Below are 25,754 nucleotides of genomic sequence, written 5' to 3' on the forward strand. Positions count from 1 at the left end.
CAATGACTTTATGTTATTATGATTTTTATCAAGGACAAAAAATAAAGAAAATAAACAGTAGAAAGACAGAAATAGAATAAAAATATGGAAATTAGTGCTATCTCCAGAATACTACAAATGAAATTCAATACACAAGATAAAAAAAAGTAGAAATATATAAATAAGAATTGATTTTGGGTACTATTTTTCGAATGTCAAATAAACATTATTTCAAAAGTAAAATATACTATGAATTCAGAATTTTACTTTATCTTATTTTATCCTACTTTATCTTTATGAAGATGTTTTTAATATCCAAAAGAAGATGCTATCAGTCAGTTTTTATTCTATGTCTATCCTTTTTTTATGTCTATCTTTCTATTCTTACTTTATGTTTCATTGTACTTCAACATTGATTTCAATATCTTTATCTTATCTCTCTTTTTATCCTATTCTTTTTTCTTGATGCATAAATGGTTAATTGAATATACTTTTATCATTTCTTTTTGTTAAAACTAAAATGTATTTTAATATTTAATGTAAAAAATAATCATTATATTTTTCAATTTTATATATATATATATCTGTAAAATGATAACTTGATATAATATATTTTGATATGATATAATTAATATAAATATAATTATGTGTAAAATTTCATGTGTGACTATGGAAAAAATATTCCATAATCATATTTATATTATAGAATGTTTCATTTCTTATTTATAATTTCATATTGAAATTTAGTTTCAATTTTAATCAATTATAATATTGTAATCTTCTAATTCGAATTAGTAATAGTCAAAAATAACTAAATAATAAGGAGAGATTCTAATGCCCGAAGTATGAAACAAAAAATATATTAAATGTTAAATCTATTTTATACGTCGCTTGCTGGTAGTAATTAAAACTTTTATTATTTTCTATATTAACAATTAAAATACGAAAAGAAAGTTTTAATTATTAAACTTGTTATACGATGTATGTATTTAAAATTAACCTAATTTAAATGTTCTTTTTTCATCTTTAATTTTGCAAAAAAATTTTCAAAGTATTTTTTATAATAAAATATTATCAATATTCATATTGGAATTCATATTGATATTACTTTTCTAGTAAAAATAATATTATAATAAATATCATATACTATCACAATAATGTATATTACGACAGATACATATTTTGTATCAAAAAATTTTATTATTCATACATTTTATGGTGAAAAAACTGTTTTTTGTTGGGATCAAAATAAACTTATAATATTTCCATATATGAATAACAATTATATATCCGCCGAAGTTTTAACAGCTCCAGCTCCAATAAAAACTATACAATGTTTTTCTGATCGAATTTTTTTAATTTGTATTCCACGAGGTATTTATAAACTTTCGAGATATCGAGAATTTGCTATTCTTAGTAAAAATGCAATTGGAATGGGTACAGTTTTTTATGAAGTATTAATACCAAGAAATGAATATCTTTATTTGGATAATAAACGAGAAATGACTAATAAAGTATTATATCAACTTTCTTGTAAGGAAATTGATTCCAGCATGTTATGTATTTATCCATTAAACATAAATAATGTTGCAGAAGATTTTATGAAAGCTTTAACAAATAATGATTCTACTATAGAAAATTTATGTATAGTTGGTGATAAACTAAAGATTTTAACATTAATAAATGAAACTATACAAATAATACATAGCAGTATTTATTTTATTAGAGATATAATACCTATACGAAAGAATACTAAAGTTGGTGGATTATTTTTTATTACTACTACAAATGCTATTATTATAATGTATTCACAAGATAATTCACTTATTTTTGAAACAATTTATTTAAGAACTCAAATACAAACCATTTGTGCTGGTTTTAGTGATTTTACAGAAGACACATTATGGATTGTTTATTCATATGAATCTAATTTATATTATGCAAAAAAACAATTATTGACTGATAATATTCATCAAATAAAAATTCAAGATGAAAACTTTACTTGCTTACAATCATATGATTCTAAGATAATCTTAGGTTTAACAATAGATAAGCAATTAACAGAATTTTCTATAAATACTGTGGAAAAAACATTATCAATAGAGAATGATACTTTGATTAATCTTCATTCTAATATGTTAGAAAATGCTACAGTCATAATGGATAAAATTTATAAAGGAGCTCAAGAATTACAGACCTTAAATGAGATATTAACAATAGAAGAAGATAAATTGAAAAGAATAAATTTATATGCTCATAAACATAAGGAACAATTATATCCAAAAATAATAATTAATTACATAAATAACCAATTGTTTTTGTCAGCAAATTTTCATAATATGTTGCCAAAAAATAGTTGGGTTGTTTTTAATGTAAAATTTCAATGTCAAAATCTATTTTGTATGAAAAAAATAATAGACCAGGAGACTATAGTTGATATTTATATACCTGAAAATTTAACAATAAATTTTTCACAAATTTTAATAGACTTAATAGCTTTTAAGGAAGAGAAATATCCTTGGTGTCTTATAAGAGATTATGTAATTAATCCTTCTCTCGAACAATGTAAACATAAAAAAAGACGATTAAATTCTAATTTTATCAATTCTAAAATTGTTATGCTTCAAACTTCTATACAAGAAGGAAATATTAATATGAAGAAATTATCTGAAATTAAAAAGAGTTTAAGAAGAGAATTTAATGATTAAATTTAAAATTTAATATTTTACAATATCTTATCAATAACAATATATTGGAGCATGTTATTAGTAAATCAAACTAGTAAAATATTAATTTACTAGAAAATTAGTGAAAAAAATTTGATAATTTGAAAACAAAACTGTATCTTTATTTAGAATATAATATGTTGGTAAATATTTTACTTTGTTTTTTTCTCTTTTCGTATACATATTTCTATTAACATGCATCGATTCTATAATTATACAATACAGATTATACAATGTTGTTGAAACTACAAATAATGAAACTATGTGTGATTTTCCTGCTATACACCAATATAAAACGTATTAATTTAATTGAAAATTGCTATTAATTAGCAATTGTTTTTTTTAAAGAAAATTTTGATTTATTAATTTTTATATCATTGGTATATGCAGTATACATTTATATTTATAGGCACACTAGTACATAATAATTAATAATTAACTAAAAATCATTACGAATATAATGCATGTAAATAGTTGTTATTTTAAACTTCTTTTTCATATTCTTAAATAAAATGTAAATCTTTATCATAAGATATAATTATAAATACAATTGTTATAATTGTTATAATTATAAACACTCTGTTATTAATTAATTTTTATGATAAACTTTAAATATAAAAAAATTTTAATAAGTACTTTAAATATTAATGTTAAATAAAATGCATAATGAAACTAAATGAACTATAAAAATGTAATGTTTATTTTAAATTAAAAACAAAATGTTATTAAGTATTGAAGAAAAAAAAATAAGCAAAATGATAAATGCTATAAAATACGTGATTATTTACTTATTAATAAAGTTATGCATTTTCTAAATATTAACATTAATTATAACATAATATACAATATGAATATATAGATTTTAAAGTTATATTATATATTTTATATTAATGAAAAATATTTCATAAAATTTCAAGATGCAAACATATTATATAAAATTGTTCAAATAATAAATATATTATTATGTAAAAAAAATAATCTGAATAATTTTTTAAAATCTGATATTATTCTAAAATGAATATTTTTTTGTGATGAAAATATCTCAATAAAAGATATATACATTTCATAATTTAAGATATTGTATTATTTTTTTATTCCATTTTTTAAATAATTAATATCTATAAATAATGATAATAATATTATTTTTAAATTTGTCATAAATCTTTGAAAATTATTTAAAACAAACAATATGATTTTTAACTTTAAAAAATTACATGGCAGTAATAATTTATTAAATTTTATCTATTAAATTTTAGAGAGGAATAAATTGCGATTTAAATAAAGAATTATATTCTATTAATTCTTTATATGATAGACTCGTTCTACATTTCTTAGATTAAATATGCTAATTAATTTTTTTTACAAAAAAAAAAAAAATAAATTTTTATTATTGTATTTAGTTTTTTGTAAGTTTAACAACTTATTACATAAATATGATTTTTTTTATTAAAGATATCTTGAAATAAAAAAAATTTTTATCAAATATTATTCTAAACTATTAATTTAATTGTAACTTATAATATGTAAGAACATTGAATATTTTTTTTTAAATATATTTTTTGTAAATTTATAGAAAATAATATTAAAAGAAAAAAATAAAGATATATATTACATATTGTTAAAATATCGAACTTTTTAAAATTATTTTTTTTTAAGATTGTACCTTGGCATTATTATTAAACATATTTTCTTAAATGAACACAACTATTCACGTTACGACGAAAATTTATGGAAAAATAAATTTCTATTTAAAATTGAATGATAAATTAATAGAATTTTTACTAAAATAATAAATAAATTTAAATGAACATAACATGAATTCATTCTAGAAATTATATCTATTTTCTATTAAAATGCATTTTGTTAAACACGATTAAACATAGTTTATAAATTTTTTAAGGCACTGAATAAAAATACATAGTATTTTTATACTGAGGATTTCAATTCATTACAAATGGGAACAACATGTTCCTTCTATTTACACTATTCACACTTGTACAAGAAATATTATAAGGATTTAACTGAACAATTTAACTAAAAATGTATTGTTTTAAAGACTCTTGATCTGGAAAATATGTTAAATTATATACATTCAGATGTGTTCTTTTAGTTTCCTATCATAACGCATTCTCGATCAAATACGTTTTTGAATAAACGTAAAATTTCACAATTTAATAACATAACAAATTTAAAAAACCTAATTATTGTTTACATTTGTTTCTATAGTATACACGTAGTAAAGCTACACAACTGCATTAAAGTTTTGTTTGTTCAAAACTCTTTTTGCTTCATAAGATATAAGCATAACAACGAGAATCATATCAATTATTAAGAAATGTCATGTAAATATGTATTTCATCAGTAAATGAAATGCATATTTCATAAAAGTTTTTTTATGAAAAAATGTATGGTAAAGTGATATTTACAAATGTTCAAGAAGAATTATTAAAAAATATATGTGCATTTTGTGACAAATAATAGAAAATGAAGTTTCCTATAATAATATATTCGGTAAGTGTTCCGCTCTTTCAAAATACAAAATATTGAAAAAAGGAAAATGTACAAAATCATTACTATTGATTGAAAATGCGTTTAAATTTTAATTACGTATTAAGTTATTTACGTAAACTATAAGAATAATTGAATGTATATGAGTATCTGAAATTTTGGCAACCTTCCCTGAGCGTACTAACTTTTAAAATTAGAATATATATCGCATTTGGATATCTTTCAAACTAACTTTTTAAAACTTAAAACATATTATTAATTTCTTTTGTGGTAAAGATTTAAGTAATTTATTAAGTACCTAATGCCATGATAGCATTGTATGTCATAGAGGTTTTTCCTGCTCTTCGTTGTTTAATACCTGTAGTATTAATGTCGACTCATTTAAATATTGTCGACTATTTCTTGAACGTTAAGAGTCTTCTTGTTTAGGCAGGAGATTCGTTCTTTCTTCATCATCAATTAATTTTTTTGTAGATATAGTTCTATTTGCTTCTTGACGAGCAAGAATTTCTGTATTTAAATCTAACTTAGGTTGTGCTTGACCAAAACTAATTACTGCTGTCTAAAACATATATATTAATTTAATATGAAATTTTATATTTTTATAAAATTGAAATTATGAATCTATAATAATTAAATGTAACCTTTACAGGTGAATTTTTAAGTTTTCCATTATGATCACTATATGATGAGATGAATTTCGAATGTGTAACTGGACTAGCACTGACTGGAGCAGGTGAAGTTGGAGCAGTTGCACTATAAACAGGAGATTGTACATTATCTTTTTCTTTTTCTTTTTCCTTTTTACTTTCTTTTTCTTTTTCAACAGGTAATACTGGAGATTCTGGCATACTACGATCGTCTTCATCCAAAGAATGCAATAACTACAAATCAAAATTATTATAATAAAAATTTATATAAAATAATAATAAAAATTTATATATTAATCTATCTATTAATATTTTATGCATATTTTACACAACTAACTTTTTCTACTTCGTCATCAAATTGTTCTTGACCAGGTAATGAATCTTTTTGACTTCTTTCGAGAAGTGTTGCTCGTTTTGCAGCTAGATATAATGATCTTTTAATTTTAACGTAAAATACTTCTGATACTGCACGTACTGTATAATCAGGAATAAATGTATATCGTAACATAGAATCTAAATTTATCGATTGTATACTTCCCACTGTTTGAGGATTTGTATTAGTAGGTGATTCGGCTGAAAAATTCTACATATAAGTTTATAAAACATGCTGAATATTTTAAGTATATAGATGAACTTAATATAAATGTTACCAATTCCAATATTGACAGTCAGTGCTTGAGATCCGAAATAAGTAAATGGTCCACTTTCAAACATCATATTTTCTTTTCCAACTGTAACTTCAACTCGGCCTTCTAAGATTAAAACGAAATAATCAACTGCTTTTCCTTGTTGATAAATTACCGCTGCTGGATCATTTCTTGCTTTCTCACGTGATTTCACTTTGATGTGATAAATAATATCTTGCTTAAGTAAACGACGTAAAATAGTTTCTGATATAGTATCGGGTTTAAAAGCATCTACAGCTGTGGATCATACATTAGACTCAGATACATTTTAAGAGTATTGAAATAAGATTTTAGATAAATATCATATTTTCTTAAATCAAAACACTTCTTCCTACTTGTAGATAAGTATTGAAACATAGCCAACGTCAATTGCGGCGATATATGAATTCGTTGATTTTCTTTTTTCTCTGCAAACACGGTAAAATCTTGTATTTTGTGTCTAGCTTGTCTTCTACGCTTGGATTTATTATCCGCTATAAAAAATAGTTGAAATTAATTATACATTAAATATACATGAAATAATATATTTGTATATTATAAATATGGCTTACTAAAAACATCAGTTTCATCCATAATTTCAGCTTGAATCAATTCTTCTATAACATCTTCTAATGTGACTAATCCTATTACTTCGTAAAATGGATCGCCTTCGCCTTCATTATTAACTCTTTGAACAAATGCCATGTGACCTTTATGACCTAAAATAAATGCAGATTCCTGTTACATAATTTTTAATAAAAATATTATTTTTAATAATTCTGTTATTCAATTTAATTTGAAAGAAATAAACCTTCTTTAAATTGTTTAAACATAATATCTAATGTAACATCTTCAAAAATAAAATTGCATGGATTTTGGTAAAATTGACATAAAGTTTTTAATGGCATATTATCGTCTGGATCAACAAATGCAAGATCTTTAATATAAAGCATTGTAACAATATTTGTTCTTGCATTTTCATATACTGGTATACGAGAAAAACCTAAAAAAAGTGACAATAATAAATAATATAAACTATATATATGTATTAATTATTATTATTTTTAAGTAAAATATAAACCTGATTTCATAATTTCTGATACTGTTTCAAAATCTAAAATAGCATTATAATCTAACATATATACATCTTCAATTTTTGTCATTACATCTGCAACAGTTTTTTTTCGTAATTCTAATGCTCCAGCAATAATGTTCACCTCATCCTTTTCTAAATCATTATATCCTGTTGTCACCTATAAATAATGAACAATATCATATATATATATATATATAAAATAAAATTCATATATATTGATAAGAAATCTTTGATAATATTATTAGATTATATGAATAAAATACACGATAAAAAATTAATAGATATTAATATAAAATATAAATTATTTTATAGAAATATAATTTTAAAGATAAATTTAATTTAATATAGTATATAAGTATGTGAAGTTATTTTATTTAGTTAAATATATAATATAGTATATAATATAAGCATGTAATGTTATCTTATTAAGTTTCTCAATGATAAGTAATCTAACATATATCTGAAGAATATAAAAAACTCAAACAAACATCAGTAGATTTATATCTTACTTTCATATGATTGAATTTAGATGTTAATATAATTATCTATCCATATTCATTCTGATAAAATTTATAATAATAATAAGTTTGAAAAAATTTTTGATAATGAATTTTTTAAATTATAAATATAAGAAAATTAAGCAAAATTATAATAATTATTTTAATTTGCATACCTTCACAAGTTCCTTTAATCGTTCACGATTATACACATTACCAATTTCTTCTCCAAGAAGGAAATCCAAAAGTTTGCTAATAGGATAACTCAATGGAAATGTTATTATCATAGTTAATTTTGTAATATAAATTGTTTTTGCTCCAATACATAATCCATGTCTACTACAAATAGCCTAAAGATATAAAGCAATTTATCTATTATATATTTATCAAATTATTTGTAACTATGAAACATTTTTATAGATTTAGTTTACTTACTTGTGGTGAAATTTCACCAAAAATTACAATAGCTAAAGTAGAACAAATAACTGCAACTAATCCAGAAGTTAAATCATCTAATAAAATAGTGAAAATTGAATTCACTAAAACATTAGAGAATAAAATTGAACATAACAAATAATTTCCATGATTTCTCACTGGTTGTATTGTTCTTGCATATTGTTTTTCCTTTGATAAATAATTATATCAATTATTAAATTATTATAAAATTATATATATTAAAACATTTATTTAAATATTTAGAAATATTTATTGAAATATTTAGAAAGGAGTATTTGCATGAGCAGAAAAGAAATACCTTCTCTGTTCCAGTATTACAAAGTATCTTCAATTCAGTTCTATCCATTGCCATTAGTCCTAAATTTAAACCAGAAAATAGAGCAGAAAAAGTAAGACACATGAGTATAATTAAAATACTAAGCCAAAGTGGTAAAAATTTTTCATATGTGTATATCTGTAAATAAATATTTTTAATAAATTTTTTTAAAATAAAATAAATTTTTAATATATTTCATCTTTATTATATTTTAGTACTTACAGTATTCCATGTTTCTGTCCCTTGATGTTTAAACAGTAGAAGATTTCGACTTTCCTTTTCATGTATTGGTTGTTTTACACATATGTAAAAAGGTGAACCAAGAGGTAATACTACATCAATAGTTGCAGTATTGTTTCTTACATTTTTTACCTATTATCAATTATATTTTAAAGAAATTATTTATTGTTATTATAAGAAATTATTATTATTAAATTATTATAATTACACATTTTTAATAGGAAATAAATTGGAAATGCTTACTAGAAATTCATTACTTTTAATTTTATCACAAATAGTGCCTCTTTCTGCTTGTTCATCAGTGAAAGTGATTAAAGTATCTTCTGTGAATCCAAAACCAAATAATCTTATAACTGTTTTAGTTCCAGCAAGTATTTCTGGAATACCATTTTCACTATAACTAGGATCTTTTTCTGATGTTTCTATTCTCAATCCTTCAATAAATACATCTTGGATTTGCTCAGTCAAAAGATTTTTGGGATCATCATTGACAATGCCTAATAAATTCGCACGACGCATACGAAAATATTTTCTGGGAATAATTGATACAAAAAATGGATTAAATTAATATTTATCTAAAAAAATTTATTTAAAAAAAATTAAAAATAATAAAATTAAATTAAAGAAAAATTTTTATAATCATTTAAATAAAATTTATTTTGCAAAAATTTATTATTTTTGAAATATAATTATATTATTTTAATTTTAATTAAAATAATAAATGTTTATATATTAAAATTATATATTTAATGTATCTAATATATCTAATATATAAACAAAATATTACTCGAAAATAAAATTAGTTATTTATTTTTTAATTAATTTTTTAATTAAAATTATTTACATTTGAATATTTAAATATAAAATCATCAATAAAATAGAATAAAATATATAATTAATATATAATTTTAATATAATATATATATAATATATAATTTTTTATAACGTTACGTTATAACAAAGAAATTATATTTAATATTTATAATTATAATATTTTATAAAAAAATTTCTAAGTCATTAATAATATCGAGATTTTCATTTTGTTAAAAAATAGATATCATAATAAATGTCTATTATTTATAAAAAAAAAAGAATTTTCTTTTGAATGATGGATTGGATAAGAATTCAAGTTATCTAATATTTAACTTACTCTGATTGTATTGGGAATCTGATAGTAAAATTGCTTCCAAGATTGGTCCATATTTCACCGACGACTTTTAGACAGAAATAGATTGTGGTAACCTTAAAATTAGGAACCTTGACAAACTTATATATCGCGCGACTACCATTTGGTGAGATCCAAACTGCACTTAATTTGTTTTCCGAATCGCAATTGTCAAATGTATGTGACCAACGTAATGAAACATTATTTTCAAGACCGGTGCCAAGAACTTCAATCAAAAAACCTGAGGTGGTAGATACATTTTCGCGTATGTAAGACTGTTTTTTAATAAAGACATCTACTGATTTGACACTTAAATTATTAGATATTTTCAATTTTGTAAATGCATCAACATTTACTAAATTGGATGTCACAAAAATAAGTAATAAAAGAGCTGCCGGTGTGCTTGAGCGAACAACATGTTGCGCCATCATGCGACAAGTGCACCGTGACAACTTCATAAAATCGTCAAGTAGTACTGCATTTATAATCTTATATGTTCATATTACGCTTGCGCGTTATCATAGACCAATTGTAGCATAGATTTAACATCTTATGGAATTTAATGATATGATTAATTGAAATACCGATTTAAAAATAAAAAATATAAATAACATTATTGTATTTATAAAATTTTTATCGTTTTTGTAAAATCAACTATTCATTGAATTAATAATATTAAAAGAAATTTAAGAAAACATGTAAGTTTCCAAATTATATATCATAAAAATGCATGTCTAGATCTTTAGTTAGTTTATCTTTAGTTTTTCTAATATCCATAAATACTACCATAAACAATAAATTATTATAAACTTTTTTTCGTTTAATAATGCATTTCTCATTTTATTCTGAATTAATAATTTCGCATATAATTCGAAAATGGGATTATGAATATTTTAAATCAAATGACACAAAAATCTATTCTACAGCTAATCTATGGTATTATTGTGTCTTGGCGGGAAATAATAATTTGCCATTTTATATATGATGTTTATTGTCAAAAATTTTGATAGGGTTTGAAAAAATTTTATAAATCTTACTATTTTAATGTTATTTAAAGATATTTTATTATTCAATTTATTTTATTTCTATTTTATATAATGCCGGGTTAGTATTATTTGATTAATTAAATCATAAATTATTATTTATAAATTAAAAAGGTTATATTGAAATATTAATGAATTAAGATTATTCTTATATTTTTTAATTTTTTAGCAAAATATCCATCTGTTCAACAAATGATAGTTAATGTTATTAAAAGATTTAAATTTGAAGATTTAGAATCATCTGTAATGCCAATTTTTCCAGAATTATCATGGACTGATGTAAGATCAAAATTGGTTAAAAATCATAAAAATTTTACATCAGTTAATGTAGCACAAATTGTTAAAATAGTTATTACTGTAAGTTTTGTACATAAATATGTCATGGTTTTACCAGTCTTATTTATTGTTATATATTGTTATATATTATTTTTCTTATTTTATTTATATTAGGAAGCTAAACTTCAGAAGAAAATTTTAAGAGATCGATTATCAATATTACAATTAATTGGTAATATATATACATGAGTGTGTACATATATATAAAATTTATATATATATGTATTTATTTCATAGCAAATAATAAAATTCATATTTTTCAGATATAAGTTGGCATAGTAATAAAAAAGTTTGGTATGGTTACACATTAATAGGACCTACAAAAGTTACAAATTGTATTATAAATAGAGAAGTTCAAAATATTATGCAAGATCATTTTGATTCATTAGATATGAAAATTAATGTAAAAATAAATGCACATAATGGCATTATATATGTTTCCTTAACTGAAAGTAAAACCAAGAAAGGAAAAATTCAATATGCAATTCCAATTTTTTTTGCTTTATTTGTGGGTCAAAGATATTTTTTTTCTACCAAAAAACAAATTTCATCTGAGATTTTAGAAGCAATAGTAAAAAGTTTGGGTTATACAGATTCTAGAAGATTTAAATTAATGGGTAGAGATCTTAAATCATTAAGTGAATTATGTTGGAAAAAAAAAGAAGGAACAATAAATTCTGAAAATATTAATAAAATATTAATATTTAAAGATGGTTCTCCTGATAAAAAGTAAGTTTCTTTAAATTATTTTTAGATAGATAATAAAAATTTCTAAAAAAATATTTCTTATTTCATATATTTTATACATTTTAGAGAAACAGGTATAGATTTTACTCAACAAAAACAGCGGAAAAAATATGCAGAAGCGTGTTTTGGTGATAATCCTCCTATTTTAGAAGTTCTTGTTGTAAATGGACATAGTATACCTTTATCACATAAAGATATATTGGCAAAATTACCAAATGAAAATATAGGTGCAACGTGAGTTATATTTAAATTGAATATATAACATATAACATTACAATTAGAATTGTAATATGATGCAATATTCTATAATTCCAATATAATTGTGATTTTATATGTATTTAAATATATTTCAGATGGGAATTTCGTAGTCATAACATTGTTGCATGTTTAACAAAATTAATAGAACGACGTATACTTATTACACCTGTACCTTATTATATATCAAATTTATTGACATTAGGAAAAAATGAATTAATTCTTAAAAATGATTGACAATTTAGTATCAAATGTCATATAATACTAGCATAATGTTAATGCAAAAATTATCTAGTTTAATGATTATATAATTATTTAAATTTTAAAAGACAAATTGATATTACATTTTCTTACAATATTTATAATTTAGTGTGTGCAATTAATCAATTTTGAAATAATTGTTATGTACAATTTAACATAATTTTTATTGAATTAATAGTAAACAGAATATATTATTCTTTTTTTAAAATCATTTTATATTAAAAAAAAAGGATAAAGAATATGTATATTATTTCTAATTTATAATCTTTTAATTTTATTGAACTGACATATTTTTTAAAGTATGATAAAAATCTATTTAAAAATTGTATAAATTAATACTCTAGTTATATTTATATGTGTATATATATATATATGTATGTATAACAATAAATTGTACAATATTATGATAGAATTTTCTTATGTACAATTTATTTGATACTTTATTACAATATAATGACTTATAAATAAAAAGCCTTTACACATAAATATATATATTATATTGTAGCATTGTCAAAATTAAATATTAAATATCTTATTATAAAATATATATATATATATATAAGAATATCTGTTATTTAAATTTAAGTTATTTGTAACAAAAGACTTAATTGTTTTTTGGAACAATTGTTTTATTTTTATTCTATTTTTAATAAATATCTTTAGAAAATGAAACCACACATTAAATTATATTTGCAAGTAAAATTAAATAATAATATATTATATAATTAAATAATATGTTTAATATTTATACTTGATTAAAAATATATTGCAAATTGGTAATAAAATTACATCATATATAATATAAATATAGGTAAATTGAATAGTTATTATGACATATAGGAATATTAAAAAATTTATTTATATGGATATATACTATAAAAATTCAAATTTTCAGCTAGACATATCATCATTATCATCTATTTCATCTTCTGATGTTAAGTCTAGATCATTAGCCTGTGATAAACATTTATTACAATAGCACTGAAATAAATACAAAGAATTTAATGCTTTTTGTCGAGAATGTCTACTTCTTTCTAGACAACATTCATCAAGATAACTTATACATATTTCCTCTTCAGGATGTATATCACGTATAGCTTTTAAAACTAATACATTATTAGAATAAGGAAATTCTACAATTGCATTTGGTACACAACTATGATTAACTGATGATTGAAGAATATAAAGTCCAGAACCTTCATTATTTAAAAAAGAAGCTACCGCTGAAAGAAATAAAATTAATTAATTAAGATTAATTAAGAAATAAGATTATATTGTTACAATTTATATTTTATATTAAAACTATAGAGAATTTACCTTCTTCCATATCATCATAAATTCGATCTATTAATTTATCAACTTGAATTCTTTCTTCTCTTGGTAATTCTAAAGCAGATACATTTTTAACCCAACGACTAAATGCACTAGTTCCAATTCCTTGACCATTTGTACCTACTAGAGCTAATAGACTTTTAAAACCTTCTGGTGTAAACCACTATAAGTAGAAATTTTTTAAAAATTTATTCTACAATACATTTTCAATTATATTTGTACTACTTACATGTTCTATAAATTCTGTATTTATAGTTTTCTGCATCATTTGCCTAAGTACATCAATCTGACCAACAAATTTTTCTCCTAATAGTTTATGTGCAATTTCATGTGTATCATTAACTGTACGATGACAAAATTGTGAAAAAATTGAAAGAATATCCTCTTTATTATTGGCTTGATTAACTAGTGCTACCATTTTAACTAACAACATTATTGATGCTGTTTCTGGTGGATAATGCATTTGTTTCCATGTTTCATTTAATTGAACTAAAGGATGAGACTCATCTTTTTCTCTTGATTGTAAACATATTGTGCTGTGATATCTAAAATTTTAATAGTTTATAATCTTAACATTAGCATTATATTTATAGAATTGCAATAATTACCTTAAATAAGCATCATTTTGACATTCAATACTACAATATTTTGTACCACATTCAGAACATTCTGTAATTAATTCTTTTTTTGTTTCACAACATTCAGCATGAGGTAAAATAATTGTTGAATTTCCAGTTAATCTATGTACATTTTCTTCGGCAGTTTCTAAAGGTGTTAAACAATTATCACAAGCTAAATATCCATAGTCTAAATTCCATGCAAATTGACAACAAATTATAGGTTTTTCTTCCAATATTGTATCTCCATCTTTAAATGAACGAATAGCAAAAAGACCTTTACCCTGCAATAAATTGATATCTATTTTTCTTTTGATAATAATTAATACTTAAACTTGTGTATGAATAAACATAAAAAAAATGTTTTCATGTATCAAGTTCATAATTAGATATTTATAAATGCATTTAATATAGATTTTTAAATAAAATAATATAATTATTTTATATATATAATATATAATATATTTATATAATTATATTATACCTTTTCATTATTAATTAATCTGACCTGAAAGTCATTGGAGCTCATTGTAATTTGATTTTCTAACGAAAAAATCACATAAATTTCTAACCTTTAAACATGCGTCTGTAATTGTCACAATCACTACTATAATCAAATACTAATTAATATGAAAAGTCTGTATAAAAAATTAATATTAATAATAAAGAATATTTTGCAATAAAATAATTTCATATAATTATATTTTTATTTAAAATTAAAATTACTATATCTTTGTTACTCACATAAACAATTATTATTTCACTTTACATAAGGTTATTACTGACTTACATAGTACTTATAGCACTTCCGTAAAGGCAAGCTTCGGATCGTTTTGTATGTAAGTTACTTGTTCCAAATCGTTGAGATTTAGTTAGTGAAGTACATGTAAAAAAAGTATTAATTACAATATATTGAGTCACGAGGGATAATGAACGGAGCAATGGCCATGGTAAGTTAGTTATTATTATTATTTATAAGAAATACTGAATTATTAGAAACAGCAAATTTTTGATCATGATGGCGGTTGTAGAATGCTTGTGTGTAACGTACTTATGATTAACAATCTCGGAATATTCAATAAAATATATAATATTAACATATTTTTACAATATTTTATAAATATACTATTATTGATAATTCTAATATCGATTAAATAAATAAAGTTATTCTTTCAATTTTTATTTTTATATTATATCATTTTAATGTAAATAAATAAATATTTTTTTAAACATTATTTTTTTTCTTAAATTTTTTTTATATAATTGTTTTTTTTATTGCAATAAATCAATTATGTAATACATAAAAAATTTAAATTTATATCATTAAAATAATATATGATATAGTTTAAGTAATTTGATTTAAATATTGCAAAATTTTATTTTTTATTAATTTTTTTTTATCTTATATACTTTGTAAATATAAAGTTTTTATATATATTTTATAAATATTTCATATATTTATAGGCACCAACATCCCAGAATAATGTGGAACCTCCTAGCAAGAAACCTAGAGTTGAAGGTATATTGCTAATATTTCCAAATAGATGTATGTCTCTAATCTATACTAATAAATTATACAATTAAGCGTACAACTGGAAAAGACGGTGAACACAGAAGCAACAGCAAGCATAATATATTTCTAAGCAAAGGAAATGATGAAGAAAAGCATATATTATTTATTTAGGACAATCAGGTGCTAGCTTTCTATTAAACTGCTGGCAAGCTATAAGTGTTGAGTGGTCTATTGCAGTTTCAGAATATATTTTGGTAGGCTAGGGTGATAGGTGATCGTTGGCCCTCAATAAAACTAATGTATGGTTGTCCTTCTGTTCTGAGATGTTACAGCGGAGAGACAGTACAGAATCTGTGGCCTACGACTGAGCTGTGATCATGAGCGTGTGCCAAACAAAGAAAGAGAACGCTACATTCGTTGAACAGAACAAATCAGAGTTTTGCAAACTCCTACTGACACAGCATCTATTGTCGAGTACCAAATATGATGCGTATTTTAGATAGGTCAGCATTTTAGGATAATCTTCTTTTATCCTAATTATAAGCTTCTACAATTTATTTTATTAAGATGAAAATAAGTTGTTCATTATATTATTATTATATTAATATTGTTATATACTTTTTTGTTATTGAAATATTTTTTTTCTAATATAAATAATATTTATGATATTTTAATTTTATTTCTAAATATGAAACAAAAAAAAAGAAGCTTATAAATAGGAGATGCAATGGCGACGTGTTTTTTAAAATATCAAAGTTTATAACATTTATATTTGAATTACATAAGTATGAGGTAATTTGTTCTTTTATTAAAAAAGACATATGTAAACAAATAAAAAAGTTATTGGACACAGGGTACACAACACAAGAAAAATTCATTTTACAAAAGCTCGATCACGTTAGATTTTTTGTTAATTAGGATCGCCATTGCTATACAGAATGTGTTAGGGTTAATTGCGTGGTAGGTTGGAAAAGGCAAACTGTAAGAAAATGGCGCAGAAAATGCACTGAGAGTATTCTCCTTTGCTTTGTGCTTACAGATTTGTGCGTCGCCTCAATCTCGGATAGTTTGCGCACAACCATCATTGCTCAGCCCAGAACACGGTTAGCTGTTAATCAAACAATCGAACAAAGCTAATAGTATTAATTCGAGAAACAGCAAAAATCATAAAAGAGAGAAAGAAACGTTTCAACGTGTTCTGATTTCTGTTTCAGAGACTAGCAGACCAAATTGGTTATGATCATACGAAACCTAATCTAGTTATTGGTAGTCTTTTTTTGGGGCTGATAGTGTAAATCGTAATAAAATTTAAATGAAGTTAACCGAACAGTTGCAATAATTTCTCTTAAATTTTGATATATTTGGCATAATTTTGACGTTATTTCTCTTCTAAGATGTAAAATAATTTTATTTTGATGGCGTAAAAGAAAAGAAAGGAATGCATTTCTTTCAAAATATATTTATATACGAATGTATATGTACATATATATAATTTTGAACATACATTACTTTACATAAGTAACGTTATTGTTCTTAATTGTTTTAATTTCTTTGAACTTACAGTTTGGAGGACGATTCTACCGCAGTGGGAATTGCTGTACGACATCGTTACTTTTTGCGTCTCTTTTTAAGTCATTTCTTTCACTCTTTGCCCATATTAAAAACTATAAAAATATATAAAACTTATGTTTATTAAAATTTTACAGTACACCAAATATTAAATATTCTTAAATTGAATATTATATATATGAATATTTCAAATTATGCTTAATTTTAAAAAATAAGACTAGAAAAGAAAGATAATAAAAATTGAATTTGTATATTTTATAAAATTATTAACAGTTATAGTACCTCTATCATCGCAAAATAAATTTAAAAAAAAATGGAGAAAGTATGGAAGAAAAAAAATAAAAACAAATGTTGAGATATTCTTCAAAAAATTCTTGTGTGTGTGATGGTGGAAGTACTAAATATAGATTTCATATTTTATTTTTATCTAATGCTAATTTTTTTCGTAGGAAATGCATCAGAGTTCTTGCCAGGCCCTATATATGATCTTAATCAAATTAAACAAGTTGTTGCTGGTATGTAAAATTATAATATACAAAATTATAAATTGTCATAATAATTGAAATAATGTAATATTTATATATGATGTAGATAAAATATACTGTGACAATTAAATTTTGTTGCTCCAATTACAGTTATATTGAGAGTGAATAATAATAATTTAATGGACAAATAGCTGATAAGATCTGAAAAATTATTATTCAATAGAACATATATTGATAAAATATGTTTTATTTTGTTAACATTAACATTTATTTTGTTACAGGACCTGGAGCTAAATATCTTACATTGCCTGGCATTCTAGGTGCAGGTCTTCCAAAAATTACATCTGAACAACAGGATACAGTAAATAGAGCAAAAAAATATGCAATGGAACAAAGCATCAAAATGGTTTTAATGAAGCAGACACTCGCTCATCAACAACAGGTAACTTTTTAACATGATGCTAACAAACTTTACTCGCCTAACATATATTTTATATTCCATTGTATATTCATAGATTTTTATATTGTCATCATTTGTCATGTAAATATGTTTTTTTTTTGCTACTATTATAATTATTTAAATAAAAATGCATTATAGAAGCATTATATTATATTTTTTATTAATATAAATGAAACTAATAAAACAATCAACATCTATATAATAAATAAATATTTTATTAAATTTTTTTATATTATTTGTAAGAATTGTAGATACAATATATATATATATATATATATATATATATGAATATTTTATTCACATTTATATTTTTTCTCTTTTTATAAAAAAAGAAAGAGAAAAAGATAAAATATAAAATATATATTTAAGAATTAATAATTAATTTTCACTTAATTTATTTCTTTACTTCATTAATATTATAAATTCATAAAATGTTGATTGTTCATATGAATACACAATGGGGTTAATATATACATTTAATTAAATGATATTAAATGATGTAAAAATTATAGGATTCTTTTTGTCTCAAAAGATATTATTTAAAGAAAAATTTACATTTCTTCCTCTATTTAGCTCTTTGCCAGTAATGTAACAAAAATTAAAAAAAAAATGTGCTTGTAGTATTTTAAACTGATATTTGTCCTTACAATTTAGCTCGCCCCGCCGAGTAATATTTATTTTTATTTTACATATGTTAACCTGTGTTCGTTATGACGAGCGAGTAAAGTCAAAACATATAACAGAAATTAAAAACGAACACTGGAACCTAACTCTGATCGGTTGATTTTTTCTCCCCGCAGAAGAATAAGTTGGTCCTGCGGCAGCAAGTTTTATTGCTAATGTGCAGGTTAGTGTCAACCAAGTCAAGACAGAAACGATACGAAACCGCCTTACGATCAAACACTCCTAAACGTTTCCCTGAGTTACTACTGTAAGCGAAGGTTAGATATCTTGAGATAGTAGTCGGCGGGAGCAGAGCTGTACCAGCGCGAAGGAGGACAAGTTTTTGCGCATGAATCTCTGGACGTTTTGAGAAAAATAATTAATATATACTTCCGAGCTCAATTATTCTTTCTTGTTTTTTTTATTATGATTGGATGAGTTCCTCGATAATAGTTATAATGTACTATATCAATGTTAAAATTTTAAATTAAATTTAAATTATTTTCTAATTTTAGTTTATTTGAAGATATTATATTTAGAATATTATTTATTATGAAAATATAATCATTTTTCAATGAAATACTTCTTTTGGATTTTATGTAATAATATTAAAATTTTAGTTAAAGAAAAAATTAACATTTTTAATAACATGTTTTTAATATTTGATCGAAATAAAAATATAATTTGTTTGTTTTTAATTATGAAATATTTTGAAATGTTATTTCAAATAGTATGAACATTAAATATATGTATAATATTATCAATTAAATTAAAATTCATATATAATTTATTTAGAAAAAATTTATGTAATTCATTAAGAAATTACAAAAAATTATTTTAAATAAATTTTTATATCTTTGTAATATTAAGATAAGAGTAGTTGAGCAACGAAGATGGAATGGTAAAAGAGCTTGGGGGATTTTTGAAATGAACGAGACATGGTGTATGTGTGTAAGGGGGAGGGATATCAATAGAAGGCCTATGGTCCTTTGTGTTACAGCAAATGGCTAGTCAACGGAATCAGGTGCAGAGACAGCAGGCTCTCGCCCTCATGTGCAGGTTTGTTTGTTCTTTGTCTTAGCCCTCCAAATTTTGTCCTCGATATTCGTCGTTTTAAGTAAAAAATACTTTTCAACCTTCATTCTGTACAGGCTAAAAATTTTCATTCATCATTTGGATTTGGGTTTTAATGAATTTTAATTATGTACTTAGAATAATCATATATTTTTTCTCTACTGTTAAAAATTGAATTTAAATAATTTTATAATATTATATATTGCCTAATATTTTAGTTGGAAGAGAATTGAATTGAAAAATTAAAAATTTTAATTTTTTAATAATTTTCTATCTAATAAAATCATGTTATTATCACTTACATTTAACATATTTTATGTATTTTTAACATTTCTTCTGCTTTATTTCATATGTATTTAAATAAAAAAATATATAACAGCAATTTTTTTTTTTTATATCTTTTTGGAAAAAAATGGTAAAAATTTGTTTTGCTTCTTTTTCTTTTTCATATCTAATTATGGTAGGATAGAATTATAAATATATTATGAAAATAGATATAATTAAACAGAAAAATTTGATTTAATATAATAAAAAGTGATTGTCATCTGAAATAAAATTCCTATATGACAGGGTATATGTGGGCAGCATCAGTTTTGAATTAAAAGAGGATACGATTAGGCAAGCTTTTTTGCCTTTTGGTCCTATAAAATCAATCAACATGTCTTGGGATCCAGTTACGCAGAAGCACAAAGGATTTGCATTCGTCGAATACGAGATACCTGAAGCAGCACAACTTGCTTTGGAACAAATGAATGGTGTCATGATTGGTGGACGTAACATCAAGGTAGCGGGACGTACCTATATAACGAATTTCCTGTCCCCCAGCAATCCTATCATCCCGCCGGAGGTCGGCAAATTTTTATTTAGCTTTATCCAATATGAAATTCGTTTTGATTGAATTGCATTACATTTATAAAATGCACTTCGATCAAAAAAAATCTTGCTAAAATTTTAATGGTTTCATCAAATTATTATTATAGATTTTTAAGTTTATGATATTTTTTTGATATTTTAACAAATATAATAATAAATTCTACCATTACTCCAATAAAATATTTATTTTGATAGGATAGATCTATTCATACAAAAATTAATATTTTTAAATTAGTAAGATATTTTTAACATATTAAAGTTATAAAGAATATAATTCCTAGACCTAATCCTGTTTTCATATATATATATATATATATATATATGCACATATACATATATATATATGTATGTTTTTTTATAATTAAAATGTTAATATATATGACAGATTCGTTACAAATATTTTTTTTTATGGTTGAAAATATTAATCATAAATCTTCATTTTCCTTCAGGTTGTGGGACGTCCGTCGAATATGCCTCAAGCTCAATCCGTTATAGATGAAATTACTGAAGAAAGTAAACATTATAATCGAATTTATATCGCATCAATTCATCAAGATTTAACAGAGGATGATATTAAATCTGTGTTTGAAGCGTTTGGACCCATTACATATTGTAAATTGGCACAAGGAAGCTCACCACATCGACATAAAGGTTATGGTTTTATCGAATATGAAACAATGCAAGCTGCTTTGGAAGCTATTGCATCAATGAATTTATTTGACTTGGGTGGGCAGTACTTACGAGTAGGCAGGGCTATTACGCCACCAAATGCTCTTATGGGTCCGCCAAGTGGAACTAGTATGATGCCTACTGCTGCAGCAGTTGCAGCTGCAGCTGCAACTGCAAAAATTCAAGCGATGGATGCGGTAGCTAGTAATGCAGTTGCTCTTGGTTTAACTAAGCTTGGAGCAGCTGCACCGCCGATTTTAAATCAAGGTACGAAATTTTTAAATTTTTTATAAGATTTATAGAAATGAATATATAACTTTTATATACATATAGCTTTACCTGGGATAGTAAGACCCACTATTGCTCCTGCAACAATGATGGCACCGCCAACTATAGCAACAGTAGCACCTGTTATACCTCCTCCTGGTATAGCTATACCACAAACATTAACTCGACCTCCTGCAATAATTCAACCAATACCTGGACAGCCAGTTGTGATACCACCTCCAGCTGTTGTTGCACCTACAATAGTAGGAACTCCAGTTGTAAGTTTTTTTTTATCATTTATTCTTCAGAAAAAAAAACAAGAAATATTTAAAATATTTAAATTATTCATAATATTATTAGATACCAGTTACAACAACAACAAATTCTGATATTATGAGACGAGCACAAGAGCAAGCAGCTCATCAAAAACAGCAAGAAGAATTACAAAAAAAATTATTAGAGGAAACAGAACCGCAAACATTACAGCAACAAGAAAATATGTCAATCAAAGGACAAAGTGCGCGTCATCTTGTTATGCAAAAACTTATGCGCAAAGTTGAATCTCGCGTTGTCATTTTACGAAATATGGTAGCTCCAGAAGATGTCGATGAAAGTTTACAAGAAGAAATTCAAGATGAATGTTCTAAGTTTGGAGTTGTCGAAAGAGTTATTATTTATAATGAGCGACAATCTGAAGACGACGAAGATGCAGAAGTTATCGTAAAAATTTTTGTTGAATTTTCTCAAATGAGTGGTAAGTTTATAAAATATTTTTTTTTATATTAATTGTTCTTTTTATACTTATTTTAAATACTTATTCTAGAGGCAGAACGCGCAAGAGATTCTTTGAATGGTCGTTACTTTGGTGGACGATTAGTGAAAGGAGAATTATACGATCAAGCTTTATTTGATAATAGTGATTTTTCAGGTTGATTACAAAATAATATCACATCATGTGTTGAATTCCATCAGTTTCATTTAAACAAAAGAATTTACTTACTGTTCAGTGATATTCCATGTTGTCTACATCGGAAATACTTCTTATACAATGTAAACAATTATAATCTATCTTCTGATTAAAAAAAAATCTAGGTTTTAATTTTTGCTTATCTATATTTCTCTATATTTAAAATTAGTCAATTAGTCAGAAATATTATCAATATCTAGTAGAACTAATTTTTAAAAAATTATTTTATTACAATATAAATTAAAAATAAAAGAAACTATTGAGAATAATTTTACTCAGTAAAAAATTTACAGCTGAATCATTATTTGTATCATTTATATGAAGGAATTTAATTAAATTTAATGTCAATGTTATTTTCATTTAAAAATATGATTAATTTCTTATTGAAGTATATATGTAAGTGTATAAGATATGCAAAGAAGATATAGGATATTAATAAATTGTTTTATTCATAGGCTATAAACAAATAATACATATAAATTATATGTCATAATACAATTATATGTTACAATAAAGTTTGTACATATTTACTAAATTTTATTAACTTTAAACATTCTAAAAAGATGCATAATTTAATTATACCTGATCTAATCATTATTTTCTTTGTTTTTTTTATATTTTATGTTATAGTTTTGTCCATAATTTTTATATTCATCATAAACTGGAAATGAGGTATATTCTTTATTATGTAATGTTGATTTTTGCGATTTATTACTTGAATATTTTGCTTCTATTTGTGCAGAATTTTGTTTTATCATCATTTTTAATTTATAATTTTTTTCTATTTCTTCTTTTGATGGTGGAACTTTTCTACGATATCTTAACCATGCCTCCCATTCTACAGGTAATTCTTGCTCGTGATTATCATTATTTACGGGTATAAAATATCGTGGATTTCTTGAAGAATTTGACTTTTGTATTTCATAATATTTTGTACCATAATAATCTTCGCCAATTAATTTATGTTGATTTATTTTTAATGATGCAATAAAATGTTTAAAAATCTGTTGAAATATACCTCGTTCGTTTTTAGACATTTTAATTTGAAATACTAAAATATTAAATTAAAATTATTATAAAGTAATTGGATGAAAAGAGTGAAATATTTATATTTCTATTATTATATTTTTTTATCAATTTATTTAAATGAAAATAAATTACCTTTTACAGAAAAATAAAAAAAAATATATTCGAATATAAGTACAAATAAGTATTTGATTAAATTAAATAAATTAGATTATAACAATTTTTTTTAATACGCATATAATAAAACGGTAACGTAAACTTATTTCATGTTTAACATGAATATTGCTACATACCATAAAATGACCATAAAATTTTTTTGTATATTATGTTGGTAATCTTGAATTTTATATGTTATATTTAAGTTATTTATTCTTTGATTACTATTAAAAGAGAAATTTTTTCTTATTAATAATAAATATTAAATTTTTTTATTTTATATCATGTTTTAATGTTTTAATATATTATATTATTGAAACACGGAAATTACATTTCTCTAAAATATTAATAAAATTATGAATAAAAGAAAAATTTTAATTCTTATTTATAATTATTTTTATATATATTTATACATATTTATATATAAAATTTTATATTTAATTATGATTTTATTTTTTATATTCTAGTGATTTTTACATATATGAAAATGATTATTCTTTAATTAAAACCATTATATTTAATAAACATTATTTATAGAAAAAATTTGATATCGATATATTATGAATGAAGTATTTTTTTTAAATTCAAAATATATTAATTTCATGAAGATCTTCACTCTTGTAAACATAAGTTTATTTCACAATGCTTAATAAGATTATATATTTAAAAGGTTTCTCTAACTACAATGACACGTCGTAAAATCAATTCTATAATTCAATATAACAAGTGTTAACTTTTATATGTACAAGAACATTTAGTAGATAAGACTAGCATAAAAATATTAATATAAAGAAAAGTTAAAATTTACACTAATATTTTAAAATATATAAACACGAACTTTTATTGGTTATAAATAAATCGCAGATTTTATTATTATTATGTAATTGCAGCTGATTTTTAAATGATAATTAATAATTATTATTATTAAGGTTAATTTAAGAAATACTATTGGACTATTCTTTTATAGAAATATGCATTTAAAATGCATTTATAAGTTAGAAAATCTTTTGCAGAATAGAGGCCCACTTGCCGATTGATTACGTCACTTCCAGGCGTGGTACACTATAGTGTGTGATGTGCGTGTGTTACTGAAAATGGCCGTGTACGTGCGAGTCTGTCTAGTTTACTGATTCCACACACGAT

At 23.0% G+C, this 25,754-nt stretch overlaps 5 protein-coding genes and 1 long non-coding RNA gene across 18 annotated transcripts; 3 read left to right on the forward strand and 3 right to left on the reverse strand.

The window, feature by feature from the left end:
- The first annotated feature begins 594 nt into the window (after nt 1-594).
- Nucleotides 595-2,855, forward strand: LOC114577904 (uncharacterized). Its single transcript, XM_028668034.2, has one exon. It carries the CDS (start codon nt 1,137-1,139, stop codon nt 2,685-2,687), a length of 1,551 nt encoding a protein of 516 aa, XP_028523835.1. The 5' UTR covers nt 595-1,136; the 3' UTR covers nt 2,688-2,855.
- LOC107992554 (unextended protein) lies at nt 2,806-10,775 on the reverse strand. 2 transcript variants are annotated; one of them, XM_062085916.1, is made up of 14 exons: nt 10,284-10,775; nt 9,377-9,665; nt 9,116-9,265; nt 8,876-9,031; nt 8,557-8,745; nt 8,298-8,471; nt 7,610-7,781; nt 7,340-7,531; nt 7,101-7,247; nt 6,885-7,022; nt 6,514-6,786; nt 6,201-6,436; nt 5,858-6,097; nt 2,806-5,775 (listed from the first exon to the last, which is right to left on the reverse strand). In XM_062085916.1, the coding sequence occupies exons 1-14, from the start codon at nt 10,754-10,756 to the stop codon at nt 5,623-5,625; spliced, it is 2,982 nt and encodes a 993-aa protein (XP_061941900.1). In that variant the 5' UTR covers nt 10,757-10,775; the 3' UTR covers nt 2,806-5,622. The 2 variants fall into 2 exon arrangements, with proteins under 2 accessions (XP_061941900.1, XP_061941901.1); XM_062085917.1 differs by having other exon boundaries at nt 5,864-6,097; nt 10,284-10,771.
- LOC108000418 (uncharacterized) lies at nt 10,771-13,347 on the forward strand. Its single transcript, XM_017060732.3, has 6 exons — nt 10,771-11,402; nt 11,511-11,698; nt 11,792-11,849; nt 11,941-12,406; nt 12,491-12,658; nt 12,778-13,347. Exons 1-6 carry the CDS (start codon nt 11,396-11,398, stop codon nt 12,914-12,916), a joined length of 1,026 nt encoding a protein of 341 aa, XP_016916221.1. The 5' UTR covers nt 10,771-11,395; the 3' UTR covers nt 12,917-13,347.
- Nucleotides 13,348-13,775: 428 nt separating this feature from the next.
- On the reverse strand, nt 13,776-15,512 carry LOC108000395 (histone-lysine N-trimethyltransferase SMYD5). Its single transcript, XM_017060701.3, has 5 exons — nt 15,374-15,512; nt 14,881-15,173; nt 14,502-14,817; nt 14,258-14,435; nt 13,776-14,163 (listed from the first exon to the last, which is right to left on the reverse strand). The coding sequence occupies exons 1-5, from the start codon at nt 15,416-15,418 to the stop codon at nt 13,832-13,834; spliced, it is 1,164 nt and encodes a 387-aa protein (XP_016916190.1). The 5' UTR covers nt 15,419-15,512; the 3' UTR covers nt 13,776-13,831.
- A 174-nt stretch (nt 15,513-15,686) lies between these two features.
- On the forward strand, nt 15,687-23,964 carry LOC108000316 (poly(U)-binding-splicing factor half pint). Of its 12 annotated transcripts, none has more exons than XM_062085957.1 (12): nt 15,746-15,839; nt 16,354-16,408; nt 16,726-16,905; nt 17,442-18,347; nt 18,421-18,486; nt 18,738-18,898; nt 20,580-20,638; nt 21,224-21,437; nt 21,976-22,462; nt 22,529-22,740; nt 22,823-23,216; nt 23,286-23,964. In XM_062085957.1, the coding sequence occupies exons 6-12, from the start codon at nt 18,842-18,844 to the stop codon at nt 23,393-23,395; spliced, it is 1,533 nt and encodes a 510-aa protein (XP_061941941.1). In that variant the 5' UTR covers nt 15,746-15,839; nt 16,354-16,408; nt 16,726-16,905; nt 17,442-18,347; nt 18,421-18,486; nt 18,738-18,841; the 3' UTR covers nt 23,396-23,964. The 12 variants fall into 12 exon arrangements, with proteins under 12 accessions (XP_061941939.1, XP_016916065.1, XP_016916056.1 ...); XM_017060583.3 differs by having other exon boundaries at nt 17,442-17,505; nt 17,617-18,486; XM_028668030.2 differs by having other exon boundaries at nt 17,442-17,505.
- Nucleotides 23,855-25,581, reverse strand: LOC108000438 (uncharacterized). Its single transcript, XR_009832898.1, has 3 exons — nt 25,450-25,581; nt 24,591-24,835; nt 23,855-24,480 (listed from the first exon to the last, which is right to left on the reverse strand). It is a non-coding gene; the product is annotated as an uncharacterized LOC108000438 (long non-coding RNA).
- Between the last annotated feature and the right edge of the window lie 173 nt (nt 25,582-25,754).

Source organism: Apis cerana, linkage group LG15 (genome assembly GCF_029169275.1).
Source record: "Apis cerana isolate GH-2021 linkage group LG15, AcerK_1.0, whole genome shotgun sequence".
In the NCBI taxonomy this organism is placed as follows: Eukaryota; Metazoa; Arthropoda; class Insecta; order Hymenoptera; family Apidae; genus Apis; species Apis cerana.

Bases quoted from the DNA above. Each gene is read 5' to 3' on its own strand.
- LOC108000395 (XM_017060701.3), bottom strand. From the start codon at position 15,418: ATGAGCTCCAATGACTTTCAGGTCAGATTAATTAATAATGAAAAG. The intron at 14,818-14,880 runs GTAATTATTGCA...TTAAAATTTTAG, and splicing joins CAAAATGATGCTTATTTAAG to ATATCACAGCACAATATGTT. The intron at 14,436-14,501 runs GTAAGTAGTACA...TTCTACTTATAG, and splicing joins ATACAGAATTTATAGAACAT to TGGTTTACACCAGAAGGTTT.
- LOC107992554 (XM_062085916.1), bottom strand. From the start codon at position 10,756: ATGAAGTTGTCACGGTGCACTTGTCGCATGATGGCGCAACATGTTGTT. The intron at 9,032-9,115 runs GTAAGTACTAAA...ATTTATTTACAG, and splicing joins GGACAGAAACATGGAATACT to ATATACACATATGAAAAATT. The intron at 7,023-7,100 runs GTAAGCCATATT...TATTTTTTATAG, and splicing joins GGATGAAACTGATGTTTTTA to CGGATAATAAATCCAAGCGT.
- LOC114577904 (XM_028668034.2), top strand. From the start codon at position 1,137: ATGTATATTACGACAGATACATATTTTGTATCAAAAAATTTTATTATT.
- LOC108000316 (XM_017060558.3), top strand. From the start codon at position 16,373: ATGTGGAACCTCCTAGCAAGAAACCTAGAGTTGAAG. The intron at 16,409-17,441 runs GTATATTGCTAA...TTGTGCTTACAG, and splicing joins CAAGAAACCTAGAGTTGAAG to ATTTGTGCGTCGCCTCAATC. The intron at 18,899-20,579 runs GTAACTTTTTAA...TTTGTGTTACAG, and splicing joins CACTCGCTCATCAACAACAG to CAAATGGCTAGTCAACGGAA.
- LOC108000418 (XM_017060732.3), top strand. The intron at 12,407-12,490 runs GTAAGTTTCTTT...TATACATTTTAG, and splicing joins GATGGTTCTCCTGATAAAAA to AGAAACAGGTATAGATTTTA. The intron at 12,659-12,777 runs GTGAGTTATATT...AATATATTTCAG, and splicing joins AATGAAAATATAGGTGCAAC to ATGGGAATTTCGTAGTCATA.